At 37.0% G+C, this 20,541-nt stretch overlaps 1 protein-coding gene across 2 annotated transcripts; it reads left to right on the top strand.

The window, feature by feature from the left end:
• The first annotated feature begins 12 nt into the window (after positions 1–12).
• Positions 13–20,133, top strand: TYW3 (tRNA-yW synthesizing protein 3 homolog). Of its 2 annotated transcripts, XM_037826905.1 has the most exons (6): positions 17–277; positions 2,630–2,710; positions 4,153–4,251; positions 8,588–8,659; positions 10,830–10,963; positions 19,852–20,133. In XM_037826905.1, exons 1-6 carry the CDS (start codon positions 104–106, stop codon positions 20,063–20,065), a joined length of 774 nt encoding a protein of 257 aa, XP_037682833.1. In that variant the 5' UTR covers positions 17–103; the 3' UTR covers positions 20,066–20,133. The 2 variants fall into 2 exon arrangements, with proteins under 2 accessions (XP_037682834.1, XP_037682833.1); XM_037826906.1 differs by lacking the exon at positions 8,588–8,659 and having other exon boundaries at positions 13–277.
• Positions 20,134–20,541: the final 408 nt, after the last annotated feature.

Below are 20,541 nucleotides of genomic sequence, written 5' to 3'. Positions count from 1 at the left end.
AGATTGGGCCTTTTCGGCCACCGTTCCCTTCAATATGGCTGCCCCCAAGGGGAGGGGAGGTAAACGTGAAGGTGGAGTGTGCAGGCCCTGAATTTCTCATCATATGGATCGCTGCGCAGAGTTCAGGAGATGGAAAGCGCAGTGTTTGGGCAAAGCGGACCTCAGCCGGAAGGGCAGTGTGGACGAGGACGTGGTAGAGCTTGTACAATTCCTGAACGCGCGAGATCAGTTTTTCACCACCAGCTCCTGCGCTGGCCGCATCCTCCTCCTAGACGGGGTGAGGCCCTTTTGCGCGCTTCCAGCGCCTGCCCTGTAATTTACACTAGAGGCCTAGTGCCCAGTGCAACTTCCGAATCTAACCTATGTTTGTTTCTCCGATGAGTGGCGTTGGTTTCTTTATGAAACGTGGGGGTGAATTAGACCAGTGCTTATAAAACTTTAACGTGCTTACTAATTACCTGGAGAACTTTTAAAATTAAGATGATTGTGTAGGTCTGGGTTGGGGCCTGACATTCTGCATTTCTAACAAGCGCTCAAGTGATGCTGAACCTGCTGGCTTGAGTACTACCTTGAATAGTACGAATTAGAGAACTTGATTTTCTGAGTGTTAAGGGAATTTAAAGACTTTCTAATCTGGGGAGGGATTGGGCGCTGGAGTCGTCTCTTCAATCCCTGGGCTAAATCATTGTTAATGCCTGATTGAACAAGTCCGAATTTGAGGAGTTCACTGCCTCCTGGTGGCCTACTTTATCATTACAGCTCTGGTAGTTTTTCCATTATACTATCATAAACTATTAACAGTCTTAGTAATAGTGGTTAAGCCCTCAGGCTTTGGAGTGAGACGGCTTAGATTCAAAACCAATTATGGAAATTATTGGCTATGTGATCATAGGAAAGTTATCTAGAACCAGCCACTTCCTGTTCCATGAACTGAAATAATAAAGAGTATCTAATCGGAATTTTGTGTGGAAAGGATGGGATAATTCATTTGAATGATTTACCGTTGTGCTGGGTCCATGTTAAGCTGTAAAAGTTGGCTGCATATTAATTTTAGTATTAGCATTGAATTCAGAACCTCAGCACATGCACAGGCTCCTCTTTAGGTACATCACTGACTCCCAGATTAGCAGGGTCTTGGACAGGTCACTGGACTACCAGTCTTTCTACTCCAAACCATGTTACACACTGCTAACAGATTCACTTTTTAAAGGACAACTCTGTGCATGTTACTCACCTATGATGAAACTTTCCTTTATTCATTTTTTTTTTACAACAGAAAATTCAGCCCCTACTCTATTACAGCTTTCAACCCTATTTTCCACTATTTTTCTTCATCTTTATCTAGTTACTGAAACTGAATTAGTCTCTGTTTCTTAGCTCATGTTTTTTTCCTCGAAATGTTTTTACCCATCTGCATATTTGAGGCCTGACTTCCTTCTTTCCCACCTGAACACAAACACATGCACACACACTTGGAAATAATGACTGCTTCTTCTGAATGCCTTAGGACTTTTATCTAAAAATCTTTTCATTTTGCTTATTATTGGTAAACTTTGTATTATATTTATTTATTTTTACTACGCCCTATTTCAGAAAGGGTTTGGAACAGCTTAATAAAAGGCAGTAAAAAAAGAAAAAATTAAAAGTGGGAAAATCTAGATAAAGGGATTATAGATAAGATGAAGATAGTGATGGCATTAATTCCCAAAACATGCTATTAGATCTGTAAACATACTAGGGGTGGGCCACACATTTGCCTGTAAGATTTACAGCAGTCAGAACAAGATCAGCTGCATATGTCATAGAGGTCTTACACATTGAAGACAAACCAGTTATTCAGGACGAGCACAGCTCTTCCAGATTCCAAGGCTAGCCAACAATGTCTCCTCTGGGCCCATGATGTAAATAGTTACTTTGTAGAAGTATAGTGATTTCTATCCATGTGGTCTCCTCTATCCTCTCTCCAGTGCCTTGAGGGTAGGATCTGTGTGTAGCCAAATAACCTAATAGAACTTTCCAAATAAGTGTTTCTCCAGTTAATAAGCAATCAAATTCTATTTTAAGACATTTGTTGTTTTGAAACATTGACCTTTCAGTTCTAGCTCCCTTCTTTGGGATTACATATAAAGTCTAATCCAGAAGTCACAAACTCATGCCAATGAAGAGTGGGAAAGTATTATAAAGAATGACCAGTACAGGTATCAGTAAAAAGTGGTAAGTCCTTTGTAGGATTGGGACAGTGCTGTCCTATAAAAGGCATTCAAATCCTTTTTAAAATTAAATACTGTGCTAGCCAAATAAAGCAGCTACAGTACAACTCAGGAACAGCTAATGTGTACCTTTTGTTAATAATACCTTTTCTCCTGACAAAATGATGACTATTTCAGAAAACATTTGAGTATTTTTACTTTAATAAACATTATTTTCTTTCTATGTCAAGTTATTTGGGTTCATTTTTGTTTGGGGTTAACTTCCACTAAAACCTATTGAATTGTTCTCAATAATACTTCAAATAACCAATTGGGATTATTAATTTTAAAAAGCCTATAATATTCTATGCCTTATTCTTATAATTTTTATAAGAATTACACTATAGCATTATATTAAATTATGTTATTTATTGTTTTAGAGTATAAATGGTTTTGAAGTTCAGAAACAAAATTGTTGCTGGCTACTGGTCACACACAAATCTTGTGTAAAAGATGATGTGGTAAGTTTTTATATGTAAATTTAAAAATACACTTTTAAATTCACAGTTATTTTTAAATACATATGAAAAGAATGGAAAATTCAAGGTGATTTATGGGTAAGTTTATATGCCTTTAAGATTCTAAAGCCCAGAGAGCATTCATTACAATGGCTTTTGTGGATTCTAGGAGATAAAGTGTGGAAGTATATATGCCTATGCAGTCATTACTTACCTGGTGCTCAACAAATCACACACTCTTGGACATAGAAGAAAGTTCATGGATATTATACACTTACTGGATCCAGATTTTTAATTTCAGTTCTGCCACTTGGTAACTCTAACCTCGGACAAATTATAGAAGGAGAAGGGAGTTAGGGGAAAATTGTTACCACTATCTATGCATTATTAGTATCATTGATGTAAATATATTAACACATTATTTACCTGGAGTGTTTTATGGAAATCTTTGTACCTGTGCTGGGTTATTAGTTTCTTAAATTAAAATGTTATAGATGAGTTTATACAAGTTTTCTATTAGTCAGGCACTTTAAATTCCCAGTGAGCTTAGAAAGCCCATTTTAAATGTCCTAAGCAAAAAAAGATACTTTATGTAACTGGAAAGGACAGAGTTGGAGCTGGTTCCAAGCATAACTGTTCAGGCACTCAAACGTTGTCTTCAGAGTATTCAGTCCATCTCTGTCCTTGGGCACTGGTGCTTGCTGCATGTTTGCCCTTATTCTCTTCTGCTGCAGATGATGTTTTTTGTAGCAGGACAGATAGTTGCCACCAACCCCAGCAGAAAGAGACTTTTTTTCCCTAAGATCCAGGTATCAGTCCCAGAGGATTCTGCTCTATGCTTGGGTTAGGTTTTCTCCCCCCTAGATCAATTATTTTTGCCAGTGGAATGGGATACTGTCCTCCATCAGACATAGGTCAGTTGCTGTCTCTGACATTACGGTAGGGAGAGTGATCAGTGACAAGATCATGATTGACAGTCCACCAGAATCAAATGGTTTGAAGGAGGGGGGATGCCAGAAGGGATCCTGTCCAGGATAACTGTCTTACATAAATTCTAGCTTAGACATAATATTATATGCTTCTATATCTCAATCTACCAACAAAGCATTTAAAGTCCTTTTAGTACAGTTTTTATATACCATATTCCTTAATGAAAAATCTGTTATGGAATTAAACGGAGTAGTAGTTTATTTTTCCAAGGTACAGGTATGGTTGAAAACAATGACATAGAAGGTTTATGAGAAAAATGGAAATCAGCTTTTCTTAAGAAAATTAACAGATTAGTAAGTTTTTGGAGAAAAAGGACCAAGAAAGAAGTGTGAAAAGTTAATGCAGAAAACGTGTGCTGAGTGTGTCTGAGAGGTTCTAGGAAAAACTTAAGTTATATGTGGTAAAGGGTCCCCCAAAAGAGTCGTGTTTGATAGTAACACTTTTCATTTATTCAGATTTTAGCTCTGAAGAAAGCAACTTCTGATACCATTTTGAAATTTGAACCATTTGTTCTTCATGTGCAGTGTCGACAGTTGCAGGATGCACAGATTCTGGTAAAATTTTGTAATTATATTTGACTATATAGGTATGTTGGTTGATTTTATTTTATACTTTAAATCTCCTACCAGAAAATTAATGTGATATTAGCTTATTCAACTAGTTTTTAATTTATTTATCCATCTGTCTTCTTGATATATTTATTTCCAGTCTTAGAAAAAAAGAGTACTTACAATTACCAGCAAAATGTAACATTCAAAATTTTATGGTTCTTGTTTTCTTCTTTAATCTTTCTATTTATAAATTTACTTCAACATGGTATATTTTGTTTTTGCTTGCTGAGCTCTTAGATAAAAATACCATAGAACTATATGCAAAATTCAGCATTTTAAAGAGTATTTCATTTTTCTCATCATTTAAATGTCTTAGGTAAACATTTGTGAAGTTTTGATTCTCTATCTTTATACCTTTTATGTTTATATATAAAATTAAATTGCATTTTAAGCATTTGATCAATAAAATGCATTGATTACTAAAATATCAAGAATTAGGATACAGTGATGAACAAGGTAGTGACAGTTTTGGTTCCTCCCTCAAGGTGGAGAGACAGACAAAAACAAATAAGTAGAGAGGCAAATAAAAAAAAATAACTGCAAGCTACAAAATATTCTAGGAAAGAAAAAAAGCTGCTGAGAGAGAAGAGAGCAAAGATAGGTCTACTTGAGGAAAGGCTTCTCTGAGGAGGTTTAAGCTAAAATTTAAAGGAACAGAAAGAGTTAGGCATGTACCTGAGTGTTTTAGTCTCTTGGCTTTTAAAGCAAATACCATACAAGGCATTGGCTTAAACAACAGGAATTTACTGACTTACAGTTTTGAAGCTAGGAGAAGTCCAAAATCAAGGTGTCATCAAGGTGATGCTTTCTCCTAGAAGACTGTGGTATGTTGGGGCTGGCTGCCAGTAATCCTTGGTCCTTGGCTTTTTTGTCACATGGCAATACACATGGCAGTGTCTTCTCCTTTCTCTTCCTGGTTCTGTTGACTTCAAGCTTGTGGCTGCTCCCATGGCTTCTCTCTCTGTGGCCTTCTCTATAATGCCTCCAGTAATAGGATTAAGACCCATCCTGATTCATTTGGGCCATCTGAAGTAATCTCATCAAAAGGTACTATTTATTAGGGTTCACATCCACAGGAATGGGTTAAGTTTAAAAACATGTTTTTCTGTGGTACATAGCTCCAAGCCACCACACTGGGAAAATGAACATTCCAGGCAAATGAACAATTATATGCAAAGGTTCTGAAGCAGGAAAGAGCTTGTTGTGCTCACAAAACAGAAAGAACAATGTGTCTGAGGGTCAGAGTGAACGGAGGTGAAGGAGGGAGGCTAGACCTACTGGAGCCAGGTCATTTAGGCTCTTGTAGACCAGGACAAGGAGTTAGGATTGCTTTTTGAGTACCAGGTGAAGTTATTGAAGAAATACTTATGAGAGGGTGGGAGACAACTTGATCAGGTGTGTGTTCTGAAAAATTCATTCTTACTCTAGCATAGGGATAGGAGAGGAGTAAGTGGAGGGAGATTCACTAGGAGTCAGTTGCAGTGATCTAAGTGAGACATGATGGTCTAAGTGATGATCTAAGTGAAAAATGCCTTGGTCTAAAGTGATAGCACTAAAAATGTGAGAAGGGAATAGATTTTAAATTTATTTTAGTTTGAATAAATAGACTTGTGAGGTTGCCTGGGGAAGGAAAGCCAGAAGGAAAATGGAATCAAAGAAGATTCCTAAGGTTCTGGCTGGAGAACTTGGATGTATCCTTTGCTTTGACAGGGAAAGCTGGAGGTGAAGGAGTAGAAATCAAGATTTTGAGCTACATGTCAAATGTGAGATGTCTATAAGATATCTGAATGGAATTTTCAAGTAGGCATTTGCTAGAAGTCTGGAATTTAGAGGAGCAGTCTGAACTGAAAATACATGCTGGGGAGACATCAATATACAAATAATATTTGAAACCATGGGACTAGAAAAAATCACCTGTGGATAATGTCAAAGGAAAGAGAAGAGGGGCTGAGGAGCTTCAGCATTTAAGATGTACTCCATACACAGTGTTTAAGAAGCCAGTGGTTAATGGTCCCAGTCCTTGCTTCACCCTCTGAACTTTGATCTAACCTTATTTTAGTCTCTGGTTATACCAGACCACATCACTGATGCTGCTGAAATCTTTTTTGTTTCCATACTCATGACTTATTCTGAATGCTTATCCTGATTTGACTCAGCCTTGCTCTTCTCTGGGTCAAACCCTCTATGGAAATCTAACATTTGGGGGAGACTGGGAAATTGACTCATTCACGACTGTTTTGTGAGCTCATACAGTGTGCCATGCAATCTGCCAGTTACTAGGGAAAAGTATAAAAACACATATAAGATCCCAGCCCCCTAGGAGCTTATATTTATATTCTAAGGGAGGGAGGCAGACAATAAGTAGGTAAACAAAATTTCTCATCTGATAAGTGCTGTGAAGGAGATAAGCTGGCACTCTGATAGAGAGTAATGGAAGGGAAGTAAGGGAAATCCATTGATAGTTAGAGATGACTTCTTTGGGGAGATAGTATTTAAAGGGAAACCAGATGAGTGACAAGAAGCCAGCAAGGGGAAGAGTAGTCCCGGCAGAGGGAAGAGCAAAAATAAAGAGGTTGATGCAGGAGAGAGTTTGGAATATTCAAAGAACAGAAGAGGAGCTAGCTGAGGTGGAAAGGAATTCAGGGGCAAAGTCAAATATGGTATTATAAGCTGTGGTTTAGAGTTTGGATTGTATCTCAAGCCAGACTGTAAAGAATGGATTGAAGTGGGGCAAGAGTGAAAGCAAAGACTCTAATTGGAGACTTCTGCAGACATCCAAGTGAGAGTCTTGACTAGAGACAGTGGATACAGAGAGAAGCAAATAAATTTAAGGTGTATTTTGGAGGTAGAATCAATAGGAGTTGGATGTGGGAAATAAGGAAGTGGGAAGCATCAAGACTAACTTATAATTTTGGAGCTTGAGCAACTGGGTATTCAAGATTACTGAATACTGAGATTAGAAAGGTGTGAGAGAAATAGGTTTAAGAAAGGGAAAATTTCAGGGTAGCGGTTTGGACTGGAAATGGAATTCATCGACATACATTTGCTATTTAAACCAGGGAGATATATAGAATCTCATGAAAAGGACATGTTGCTAGAGCAAGGTTTCTCAACCTAGGTACTGTTGACATTTTGGGCCAGAGAATACTTTATTTGGTGGCTCTCCTGTGTCCTAAACTGTAGGATGTTTAGCAGCTTTTGGGGCCTCTACCCACTAGATGCCAGTAGTTAATCACCCCCTCTCCCTCCCTGGTTGCAACAGCCAGAAATGTAATTAGACATTGCCAAATATCCTCTGGGGGTGCAAAATCACCTCCCAGTTGAGAACCACTGAGCTAGTGAAAAGATGTGGCTTCACCTCTGAACCCAAGGGCTTTCTGATATTTAGAGGTTGGTAAAACAAAATAACTTACAAAGCCATCCTGTAAGTTCAGAATTTTTTTTTTCTTTTTTTCTTTATCTGCTTTACTCATTATGTCAACAAAATCTTTTTAGAGATAGAAAGGATGCTGAGATAACCTCTCTTCTTATGGTAACTCTTCTACATTCATGCTATGATTCATTTATTTAAGTATCTATTGTCGTCAGGGCCCTAGATGAATGAATGAGTGTAAATCCATTGCCAGTCATCATAATTATGGTGATGATAATAATAATAGCTTATATTTATGGAATGTTCATTTACCAGGCACCAAGATAAATGCTTTACGTTAATTATTCTACCTAATTCTCTTGGTACCCTCTTCAGTTGGTACTATTACACAAGGGGAAACCAAGGGCCAGAGGTTAAATGACGTGCAAAAGCACACAGCTGCTAAGAGGCAGAACCAGAATACACAAAGGGGAGTCTTAACTATTACTAGCCCAAAACTCAAGCCATTCTATGAGTCAGGATTTGTGACTACACAGGGGAAAATAACATTTCACTCTTTAAAAGGAAGATTTTTCTTGTTTGATTTGTTTTGTTTTTATATAATACTGTTACTGGAATGATTGTTATTTGGTTATTTTCTGCCACATGGAAACAATCACTAGCCAAAAGTCTCTGTGTTTTATTAAAGTTTTAGTTTTACTTTTTCTCAATGATCCTTTCAAAGTTGGTATTTCATTATTTCTAATAGGAATATGATCAAAGATACTTTTAAGCACAGTCCATATTGGTTAGCCCAAAAACTCTTAATAGATTTTGGGTTTACTTATGTTTCTGCAGTTTCTGGAGATAAACAGATTATCTGACCAGTCAGATTATCAGAATTAAACAAGTTTTATTTTCTTACAGCACACAGTGGCCATAGATTCTGGTTTCAGGAACTCTGGCATAACAGTGGGAAAGAGAGGAAAGACTATGTTGGTAAGAAGACTTTTGGCAAAAAGCAATTACTTGAGTATGAAGTGCTACAAATTACTAAATAACTTTCTAATTAGACTTCTGCCTTTAGACTCTCTATTCCCTACTCAAATCTTCTTATTCCCTTGTTTAAAAACCTTCAGTGACTTACTCTTTCCTATAGGACAAGGTCCAGAGTTGTCGGATTTACATTTGAGGTCTTATAGTACTCATCTCTACTTCTCTTTTAACGTGTTTTGTCCTGAAGGCTAGCCCTTTAGTACATCTCCTTCATTCTCAACTCTGCACCCTCCTCATCCTGGGTAGCCAAGGCCCAACTTAAGCCTCATGATATATTGGAAAGAGTCACATACAGAAGCCTCAAGACCTCTCTGTTCTGATACTGGCTGGATTGCAGCTATGCTCTGTGAACTTGGGCAAGCTCCTTAATCACTCAGGGTCTGAATTTCCTTAACTATATCATGAGTCTGGCAAACTGCTGTCCTTAGGCCAAATCCAGCCCTTACTATCTGTCCCTTTACAGAAAAAGTTTGCTGACTCCTGGACTGATGATCTTTAAGACCTCTCCTAAGTCCCACATCATCTCTTGAGTCCTTCCCTGGACAAGCCAACCCATAGTGTTTTTGCCCTATTCTGATCTCCTGTGGTAATTACAGCTTGTGTGTACTGTTAGAATTGGCATGTGTTGTTTGTTTTTTGACTGAAGTTGCCTTGTATTCGTGCTCTCCACTTTTTATCTTTAACAAATGTCGTTATTTCCCAAATAAAGGTGGCTTACAAAGAAGGCATAAAGCATGGCTAAATAGAAAATCAAAGCCCATGGTACTGGTTTGTGTCCCCATCTCACTCCATAGCAGCTGGTGGCCCAAACAAGAACAGAGCAGTTCTTCACCTTCTCTCCTTCATTGTGCATACTCAGTTAATTATAGTCCTATCATTTCTACCTCTCTTTTCTCTCACCTGAACCCACCTCTCCAAGCCTTCTACCATTGCCCCTACTTCTGCCCTCATCGTTCCTCACCTGAATCTTTGCAGTTGCCTCCTGTCTGGTCTTTCCTGCTCTCAGTCTCCTCCAACTACTCTAACCACTACTCTCATAATTCCCCTTTTCAGCATCAAGCTCTCTAAATATTTTCTCTGATATTTAGGGTGTTTTCCCAAATTTGTTACATCACCCTATTTATGCTCTTCTCCTGCTAGTCTTCCTGAGGGAACTTAAGTTCCAGCCTTGGGGAACTATTAGTTGTTTCTCTTAAGTATCATGTTCTCCCATGTCTCTGTGCCTACAGATATTGTTATTCCTAGGCTGGAATGCTTTTCTCCCCCTCCCCTTTTCCACTTATCCTTTAAAATTCCAACTCAAGTGTTATCTTTCCCATAAAGCCAAGTCCTCAGACTCAGTCACTTCTCTTCTACACTTTTAAGCATTATGTGTGGGTGTATTTCCTCTGTCTCAGCACCGATGTCTTATTGTAATTCTTTGTTCACATGCTTATTTTCTGTTCTAAAATGTGAGCTCTTAAGGGAGGGGACCATGTTATATTCATCACGTATCCTTGTAACTTAACCTGGGATCTAGAACATTGGCGGATGTTCAGTAGACGTTCGCTAAATGACTTTTTATGCCTCGTTATGGTTTTTGTAGAATATTTGTTGTTCTTTTGCTATATCCAGTGCTTGTATCTACTGGGAACATGTTGACTATTTCATCAACAGCAGTGCAAAGTTGGGCAATTGTAAAACATCAAGAAAGCAGCCACTTTGTGAGATAGAGGAGGCAGGATTTATTCTTGTAACCACACACTGGCATCCAGTCCATTTTGATTTTCCCTTGAGGCTTCTGTTGAGATTTCATTTATTTCTTTTCTTTAAATTGTGTATTAAGGCTTTCTACTCTACACTGAGATTAAGACTGTTAGAGTTATTGTGTTCTTTGATTTTATCTGCTTCTCTGATAGACAATGTGTAGAGTACCTTTCTTAGGAAATGACTTTATATGATGGGAAAGCCCTTTGATTCAACTGTGTTCAGCTAAACTATATCAAAGCACAAACTTAAATGCTATAATGGAACTAAATTGTGTTCAAACACAGCCAGGACTGGGACTTTTCTTTAGTTATCTTCAGTGTCTCTAGTACATACATCTTCATATCTAAATTGTTTTTCTTTCTAGGCTGTCCGAAGCACACATGGATTAGAAGTTCCATTAAGCCATAAGGGAAAACTGATGGTGACAGAGGAATATATTGACTTCTTGGTAAACATAGCAAATCAAAAAATGGAGGAAAACAAGAGGAGAATTGAAAGGTATATTAATTGACCTTTGCCGTGTCATTCTTATATTCCTAGATCATCCTTGAAAATATTAATACATACCATCTTCAGTTTATATTCCCAACTACTTATCTACTTCTAGCCTTATCATCAATGAAAAAAAAAAAATGATCGAAGCAATAGGTGAAAGCAGGCCAGACTGTAGTAGGCACTGAATGGAGCGTAATGAGGACGCTCTGTGGGAGACGGTGGGAGACATGACTGCTAGCAACCAGGATGAAGGAGAAAATAGTAATCATTCAGGTAGGAGAGCCAAGGCCACAGTAACCATACCAATCAGTATGGAGGCAGCCAGGGATGAGGTGCACGCTGCCCCTGACTGTGATCCACCAGAGATTACCTAGAATCCCCAAGACAGTCAGGTCCCTTTTGAGGGAACAGCCTGGTTAATTTTAGTCTGATAAATGTTTTCCATCTCTGGCCAGTTCAGTACCAACCTCTTATATGGATTAGATCTAAAATTGCCATCATTAAGTAGGAAGGATTGTGGTTCTCAGTTCACGTTTTTATGTTTCTCTCATTCTTGAACTGTACCTCCTGGCAGATAAAATGTTACATTACTTTCTTTTCCCATGTTTTCCTCAGAATAGATGTTGATTTTAAAAAGTGAATAGTGTGCTGCCTTTTGTATAAGAAGAGAATGCCACTGACTTACCATCAGCAAGATATATGTTTCTGAGTTATTCAAGGAGTGAAGGCCAATTTGATGTTATTTGTAATTTTCTGTTTCTCTTCTCCCCACCACCTTGGCAATCTCACAGTCAGTCAAAAACTGCCTGAATACCTCTTGACTTATTCTCTGTGTAGCTTTATCGGCTGGTCTCAGGGTAGAATGCGTCTAGTATGGTTTGCTGCTAAGCCATTCTCTACATTAGCAGAAGGATATCTGCAAAATGCAGAGGAATCCTATTAAAATTCTTTATTTTTATTTATTTTAATTATAATTTATTTATTTATTGCCTGCTTAAATTCCTTAATACCCAGGACTTTTTTTGAAGCAGCAAAGGCTAGGCATGCCACTGGTATGCATAGTGGAAAGAGGTAGAACTGGGTTCAAATCCTGGTTCCACCACAAGTTACTCAACTCTCTTGATGTCATTTTTCTCATCTCTAACTTGGGGGAACACCTTGCTTAAAGATTAATTATTAGTATACATTAGGTAGTACATGTATAATGACTGTCCCTGTCCCTGTCATGTCATGGATTTTCAGGATAGGATAGCTGCATTGAAAGGAATTTGAACTCCACAAAGAGATCTGACTTTTATCTTTGATCATGGGCAGGTAACTACTGGTGATCCTTGGAATTTCCCTTAATGGTTGATTCTGTGAATCATAGTGGACCCAGGGTCACACCTGTAGTCTTAGGTTGGGGCTGGCCACATCAGAAAGACCAACCTTGTGATTAGGGAGTTGGAACTTTGAGCCAAGACCTAGGGAAGGGAAGGAGGCTGGAGATTGAGTTCAATTGTGTGGACTTTGATTCCACCAGTCATTCCTACATAATGAAACTCCACATAAATTCTGGACATTCGGAACTCTAGTGGGCTTTCATGGTTGAGATGATAACATTGCTGTGCCAGGAGGTGATGCATCCTGACTCTACATGGAGAGGACCACACATTTCATAACCCCCAGACCTTTCCCTATGCCTCTTCTTTTGGCTGGTTCTTATTTGTACTCTTTTAGTATAATGAAACTATAGCCACGGGTATAATGCCTTTAGTGGGTTCTGTGAGTTGTTCTGGTGAAATATCAAACCCAAGAGGGTGGTGAGAACCCTTGAATTTGTAGCCAGTTGTTCAGTACATATAGCCCTGAGGGCTCCTGAGCTTGTTGCTGGTGTCCGAAGGGCATTGTTATAGAGGAGACCTAACCTATGGTAGTTAGTGTCAGAATTGAATGGAATTAAGTTGCTGTTAGAAGTGACAAAAGTTGCTAAAGTTTTTGCAGTCAAAATAATAGCCCTCCTCCTTCATTGAGAATATATAGAGAATAAACCTGTAATCACATCAGTGTGTCACCATCCATCCTTTCTCAACCAGGGTTCCTCATCTGGACCACAGAAGTCACAAAATTATTTGAGTGACTATTTTCTCAGTTCTCCCAAAAATAGTATAAAACTTGTATCATTCTAGATACATTGGAGAGAAGTTAATTCATTACATACAATGCATACCTTAGGGCATTGGGGTTTAATTCTCTAGCGAAACCCTGTTTGAGAAAAGCTGAGAGATTACCTGGCTACCTAGTACTTTGAGCAGATATTCTAACTAAAGTGATGATTTGAAGTAAGCAACTAAAAAGCACCCAGCCACTCTCTTTGACTGCAGAGTTTGAACTATATGTAGGTACTTATTGGTATCATTCCAAAAGTTTACTCCATTTGTTAAATATTAATCCAGTGACACTGTTTGCTAAAACATGGGAGGTAGCAAATCAGTTTCTCTGTTTCCTTACTTGAATTTCAACAAGATGATAAATATAGCCCAAGATCAACTAACTATACACCTGGTGAAGTTAATTGAGCCACCTTCACCAACTATAAAATCAAATTATGCTTTAAATCCATTCACTCAAAAATATGTTTTGAGATTATTGTGTGTATGCTGCTATCAGGAAAGCCAAGCTCATCATATAAAATCAGGGAAAAATTAAAGAAGAGTAAAGTGTCTTAAGATACTGATTAGAAGATTACATGTGATTTCAGAAAATGTGCACAAATTAGGGAGCTCCTTTGGGAACAGCTGTACATTCTACCAAATGCAGAGAATGAGTTAGTATTCTGATGTTGAAAAAGAAAAAAGTAATAAAACATTGGAGGTAATGACTTCTGCAATCAGACAATTAGTACTAAACTTGGTTTGTCATAAGACCAAAGTTTCACAATTCAAGCAACTATAATAAGAGAATTTTAAAGAGTCAGAATCCTAATGAGTAAAAATAACATTTAATCAACAAGAATTATTTTAACTGCAAATGTAAAAATCAAAGTTAAGAAGTAAAATATGTTTAATAAAAGAAAAGTCTTCTTTATGAAAAAGCAGTTTTCCAAAGTACCCTGAGAGGAAGAAGCTTATCAGGATCACTTGAGATTGGACTCCTGTGGTTTGTGGAGCTGGACAAGACAAGGCCTCCTTTGTAAACAGTTGATTTGGAGATTGATTTGGAGACAGGAACTGCCATTAGACATAGTAAGACAGTTTCATATATAATGATTTCCAGTTTAAAAATATGCAGTTTGGAGGTCTATTTACCAATTAAAAGAAGGCCATATTTTTATCTATTAATTCAAGGCCAGGACATGGGTCAGAAGAAACTCCCATGGGCTATGAGTAGAATGAAATTAGCCATATTTTTTTTTTCACCAACTGAGCGATAAGGAAAAGGTTAAATGGAATGAAGATAAAAGAGCTGACTATATTGGCATATAATATTGATAAGAATAAAGCAAATTTAAGAGAAAAAGTAATTGGAATAGATTTCCAGTAGTTGATTTTTAATACTAGTAAATAAATTACTGAGTTAAAGACTGATTAAGCCTTTTTAGTTCCCCTTTGTTCTGCACAATTGTTCTTCAGTTACACACAGATTCTGTATGTAACCCAGCCCAGCTCTGTGTTCAGTTTCTCCCAGGTGACATAGTCCTCAGGTCTTGGCAGCAAGGATGCTCCCTGTATTTTCAGAGGAACCCCCAGTCCATCATAAAAGTGATAGACTGGGTAAGGATGAATAATTATTTATTTGTACTTTGAACACATAATTGCATGGGAACTTACAAAATGTAAAGGATTGCTTGGCACTGGAATTCAAAGACAAATCAGACGTGGATCCTGCTGAGACAGCTCTGATAGTAGCTTAATTTGGAGTTCAGAGAGGCATGTAAATAACTGTAATTCAACATGCAAAGTGGTAAGTGCCCTAAGAAAGGTACAGAATACTGTAAAACTTCAAAAGAAGGAGTTAATATCATTTGAACAGAAGAAGAGCATTCTTAAGGAAGGCCTCAGGGAAGAGTTCAATGAGCTGGCCTTAAAGGCAGGCAAGATTTTTATGTGAAGAGCCCAGGGAAGAACAGAATTGCTTGAGAGGCAACAAAATTATATAACAGAAATTGTAACTTCTCTTCATGCACCTTGTCCTCTAGGCAAATCAAACTATTCACTGATCTCCATTTAAGGCTTAGTATTACCACCTCTTTTTCTTTGCTTATGCTGTCCCTTCTATTCCCTCCTGCTTGTGATGCTCCTTAGCTTCCTTGTGGACTTATTATGTCACCTGTTCCTTAAATATTGTTGTTCTTTAGGATTCTATACCTTGTCCATAGCTTCATCTGTTTCCCACACACTGATAGATCTTCCAAATTTCTTCTTAGTCCTGGGCCCATATATCCAATAGCTTAGTGAACGTGTCTACCTAAAATATCCCATCAGCCCTTTCAACCCCAGAGCCATTTCCTTATTTCAAATTCTCATTATCTTTTAGCAGTTGCATTACATTTTATGCCTCAGTACAAGACAGAGAAGCATACCATACTGAATTACAAGTAATTAATTTCACATATCTTTTTTTCTCACTAAAATATGGTCCCATGGAAACAGGACTTCCCTTCCTCATCACCCTCCTTTTCCCTCTCCTCCATTTTAAATGTCTCTTATCCTAAAACAATATCTGGCTCATATAGAAGCCCAGTGAATATTTATTGAGTTAATAATAAAGAACAAAGGAACTTGAAAGGTAACCCATTATATTTACTGAGTTCCCCAGTGGCAAAGATAGTTTCTTATTCCTCATTATACTCTCAGTGTCTGGCATGAGAATGGTGGTTAATAAATGTTTGCTAGAGGGGAGTACATGCGAACTTTGTACTTTCTGCATGATGTTTCTGTAAACCTACAACTTCTCTAATAAAAAATTTAAAAAATGAATAAATATTTGCTAAATGTAATTGACTAACATTTTCCATTAATATTGCTGCTTTTAAGGTTTCAAAGCCTTAGGATCATTATTCTGGAAAATGTGTAAGATGGCTTAGAGATGGGGCAAGCAATGTAGGCTCTTGCTACACAGTCCAGCTAAGAAATATAAGACGCTGAGTAACAAAATGAGTGGAAGTCATACTGCAGATTGTTAACTGGACATGGCATCAGATTGGAAATGGGGGTAACACAGAGAAGGAGTCAAGGATAACAGATTTCTTACATTCCTCATAGTTGCTAGTCTTATCGTTTTAGAAAATGGAGCAGTGGCAGCTAAATAAATAATTTATACATTTCTCTGTATACTTAAGATCAAAGAAGTAATAGAAAATGAAAATACACATTTTATTTTCTGATAGTTCCTCCTTGGTTTACCCTTACCCCCATTTTTTTTTTCCCTCTCCCATCACCTAGCCAACTTCCAGTCATCTTTGACATTCAGCCAAGAATCAAATCCAAGACGCATTTCCTGGTCTCAGTTGGAGGAAGGTGCCCCTTAAGTGTGCTCCTACTTTGGCTTACCTTTCTCATGGCCTGTTGATTATCTCCTGTTAAACCAGGAGCTTCTTGGGAGCCTCTTTTGTCTGTTTCCTGCACCTGGCATGGGCTCTGACACCTACATGTTTTTTAATAAAAGTGCTAATCAGTTAAAATCCAAATATATAATACATGACATTAGCCTTCTTTGAAATTTGTGAATGGTAGCAACCTAAAAGGGAATTAAATTGAGCCTAGATTTCCTCAGTTTTATGTTCCTATTTCAAAAGTAAAGAAAAAAAAAAAAGCTTTTTTATTGCAGGTGTGCCTCTAATGCACCCAAAATCCAATTCATTTTTTCAGGGCTGGCCTGAAACGTTCTTTCATGAAGAGAACTATGTATAAGTTGCCCTGTGGCCTGATAATTTTGACTACAGAGGTAGAAAAACTTAAGACAATTTGATTTACTTTCAAGGGGGGGGGGGGAAACAGTTGCCTAAATATACATTTCTTTTCTTTTATGCTCAGAGCTCTTTGTTGCCTGTGAGAGCTGAGAAAGTTACACTTTAAGAATTAGGCTTTAGAATTCTGTTTAAAAGGTCATAGTATAAAGGAGATCACATAATTAGAAAACAAATTTCTGACATATTAAGATAGTTTCTCAAAGGACTTTTGAAGTTCATTTAAAAAAGTGAACAGAAAACTAATATTTGAAGTTTTTATTCTTGGCTTTGAGCAGGAAAGGATCTTTGTTCTATTTTACCAGTTGTTTCTTGGTACCCCAAGGACGTAGCTTTGAATTTCTTAAGTTCTTTAAAGGGAAATTAAAGTAAGGCACCTTTTCTCTTAATTTTTTTATGTAATTGTCAAGGCATTTTACGCAAGATGTTAATTCTCTGTGGTCATAAAAGCAATTTAATCTTATCTTTCATTTCTTGGAATAAAGTATAATCCTAAAAAACAACCTGGCTACCTATGCCTAAAGTGCCTGGTGGAGAATGATAGGTGAGGTTGCATATCATGGGTAGCCTGTTAGGATTGGATAAGGATGATTCACAGCATCTTGGGCATGCTCAGATTTATGTTTTAGAGAGAATAGGTCATCCTAGAGCCAGTGTGGAAGACAAGAAAACCTGTTATTGAAGTCACTCAGAATGATGGCAAAATCTGGAGAGGAAGACCAAGCCAAGACTAGAAGTTTTCATGAATCTAAGACAGTAGAGGGTATTGGCAAGCCAGTTGAATTCTGACCCATCTCCCAACTCTGGTAGGCAGATAACGGAAAGAATGAATAAGCAGTGTCCACTTCAGAGGCATGCAGGGAAGAAGACATTTTTGCAGGGTGTCAGATTTCAGTTAAGTAAGGATTAAAATGTGCATTCACTGAAAAGGTTGTGGCTACCAAGGAATTTGCCATGGAACAGCATCTAAAGGGTTACCTGTTAGTCAGTATTTCTCAATGCCTTTTTCCTTTTACTATATCCCTGTCTTTGAGATTGATTTATTCATTGAAGAAATATTTATTACTCACCTATTATGTGCTAGGCATGGTGCTGGCTATCAAAGGATACACTGTTGAGTATACAAGTTCTTGAAATATGGACAGGATATATAGTAATCGCGTGCATGTATTTGAGTTGTGTGGAAGGTTTGGAAGTAGGTGGATATTTTGTTCTTTAAAGGCCTTTGCAAGTAGAATTTATCCTGTTCATTGAATTAAAGAATTCAATGAAAGAAGAAAATTGGTCCAAATGGCAGTCTCTTCTGTAGATGTCAAAATTTTCCTGTCGTAGTCTCCCATTCTAGTAGATCGTACAGTGGCAAGGGAGTGCTCAACTACCAGATCATTCTAATCTGTTAGACTTAGGATAATACATGCATAGTTAGTTACCTTTTTTGTTTAGTATTCATTCATTCATTTATTCTGCATATCCTTACGAAGTGCCTATGATGTGTCAGCATTGTTCTGCAGGATGGGATTATAACAGAAAACAATGTAGACAGGTTATTTCATTTTGTGGTGTTTATATTTTATAAAATAGTCATTATTGAGAATTAAGTCTATGCCAGTTACTGTGCTAGGTACTCTATATATATTATCATGTGTAATCCTCTGACAACTCTGCTAGGTAGAGGATATACCAATTTTATGAATGAGGAAATTAGGAACCAGTAAGGTTAATTGCAACCAGCTGATCTCAGCTGTCCCAGTCAAAAGCTCGTGTCAGACTGCATACAATACCTGGCTGCCTTCCAACATCTGTTGAAGGCTATTTTATCAAGCAGAGAGTATTGTGTTAGGTGTTGACATGGAGGTAAAAAAGAAATGAAGTACAGTTTTCAGGGAGCTTCCTTTATTATATCACAGCGTTAACACTAAAACTCCAGTAGAAAAATGGGTAAAGGAAAAGGACATTTTAAAAATTCAAATAGCTAATGAGTATTTGGAAAATATTCTATTTCACTTAAAAACAAAGAAATAGAAATTAAAATAAGATAGCATTTTCACCTATCAAAGTGTGTTTTGTGTTATTCAGTTCAGGGGAGAAGTGGACTCTCTCAAGTGCTGCTATTAGCAGCAAAATGGAAAACAGGCAGTTTTTATCAAAAGTCTTAAAATGTTTATGCCCTTTAAAGTAGTAATTACATTTCCAGGTATCTATCCTAAAGAAATAGAAACTCCTATCACATTATTTTCAAAAATGTTTATCACATTGTTGCTAGTGATGGGGAAAATCTGAAATAATCTTCATATACTAGACAAATAATTAAATTAATGCCAATCTGTGTGACAATATTATGCAACCATTAAAAAATGTTACTTTGTAGTTTATTTGATAGTATGGAAAATATTTTCAGTAAATTTTAAATTTGAAAAAACAATGTCAAATTTTATATGTAATATCCTAATTGTGTAAAAATAGCAGGTATGTATGTGTAGAGCCATTAATTCAGAATGCATTTAAAAAGACTGGAACAAAAAATTTTTGAGTATTTCTAAGTATGGATCTTTATTTCATTTCATATATTTTCTGAATTCTCTAAAATGAGTTTCTATTACATTTATGATTTTTGAATTTAAAAAAATAATTTCTGTTCTTTTTTACATTCTTTGTTTAACCCCTTCATCTGGGATGGAAATTGAGGTAGGATAGAGGTTGTCAAGAGGCGATCCCTACCCAATTTTTAGGACTGTTACGAACTGATAACAGTGTTTGGGTTGGGGTTTTTTTCCCCTCCTTAAAAAATCATAAAAGCAAGAATATATTATTTCTTTGATTAATTGTCTGTTTACAGGCTAATATGGGACAATGTCAAGTTTATAAAATTTATAAGTATTAAATGTATTTCAGTCATTCAGTTTCAAAACCCACATATATAACATTAGTACTTATTTCTTTATAGGTTTTACAACTGCTTACAACATGCTTTGGAAAAGGAAACTATTACTAACTCACATCCCAAAATCAAAGAGGAAAATAACTCATCATATACTCATAAGAAGAAAAGAAAGCCAGAAAAAGCACATAGCAAATGTATTACTGAAGAAAATGATAACAAACTTGAAAATGATGATGATGACCCAGGAATCGGTGTTATTTTCCCTGAAAATTACTAAGATTTGGTTCTGAAGGGTCTTGATGGAATAATGTTTCTAGTAGACATTATAAACTGCTCTTTATAAGAGTATTGTAGTTTACTGAGTTTATCAGCCTTTCATAAACGCAAGATTTAATTTCTCTCTATATTTATAGAGAAATACATCTTATAAACAGATGGTTTTCTCCAAATAGTTCTGTATAATGTTTGCTCATTAAATAACCTTCTTTACTCACATGGGAATTCATTGCAAAAATAATGATTTTTTAATGCCTCTTTTTTTAAGTTTCAATTTTTACAAACAGTAGAAAAGCAAACAGCATTAATACCTGTATTAGTTAGGGTTCTTTAGGGAAACAGAATCAACAAGAGATATCTGTGAATATAAGATTTTATGAAAGTGTCTCACACAACTGTGGGGATGCACCAGTCCAAATTCCGTAGGGCAAGCAGCTAACTGGCAACTCCGATAAAGGTGTTTGATGAATTCCTCAG

The sequence above is a fragment of the Choloepus didactylus genome, chromosome 2, assembly GCF_015220235.1.
Source record: "Choloepus didactylus isolate mChoDid1 chromosome 2, mChoDid1.pri, whole genome shotgun sequence".
NCBI classification, from domain to species: domain Eukaryota; kingdom Metazoa; phylum Chordata; class Mammalia; order Pilosa; family Megalonychidae; genus Choloepus; species Choloepus didactylus.
The sequence above is the reverse complement of the archived record's forward strand: the minus strand, read 5'-3'. Positions and strand labels throughout refer to the sequence as shown.

Excerpts from the sequence above, each read along its gene's own strand:
- TYW3 (XM_037826905.1), top strand. The coding sequence starts at position 104 with ATGGATCGCTGCGCAGAGTTCAGGAGATGGAAAGCGCAGTGTTTGGGC. Across the intron at positions 4,252-8,587 it reads TGCAGGATGCACAGATTCTG|CACACAGTGGCCATAGATTC; the intron begins GTAAAATTTTGT and ends ATTTTCTTACAG. Across the intron at positions 8,660-10,829 it reads AGAGAGGAAAGACTATGTTG|GCTGTCCGAAGCACACATGG; the intron begins GTAAGAAGACTT and ends TTTTCTTTCTAG.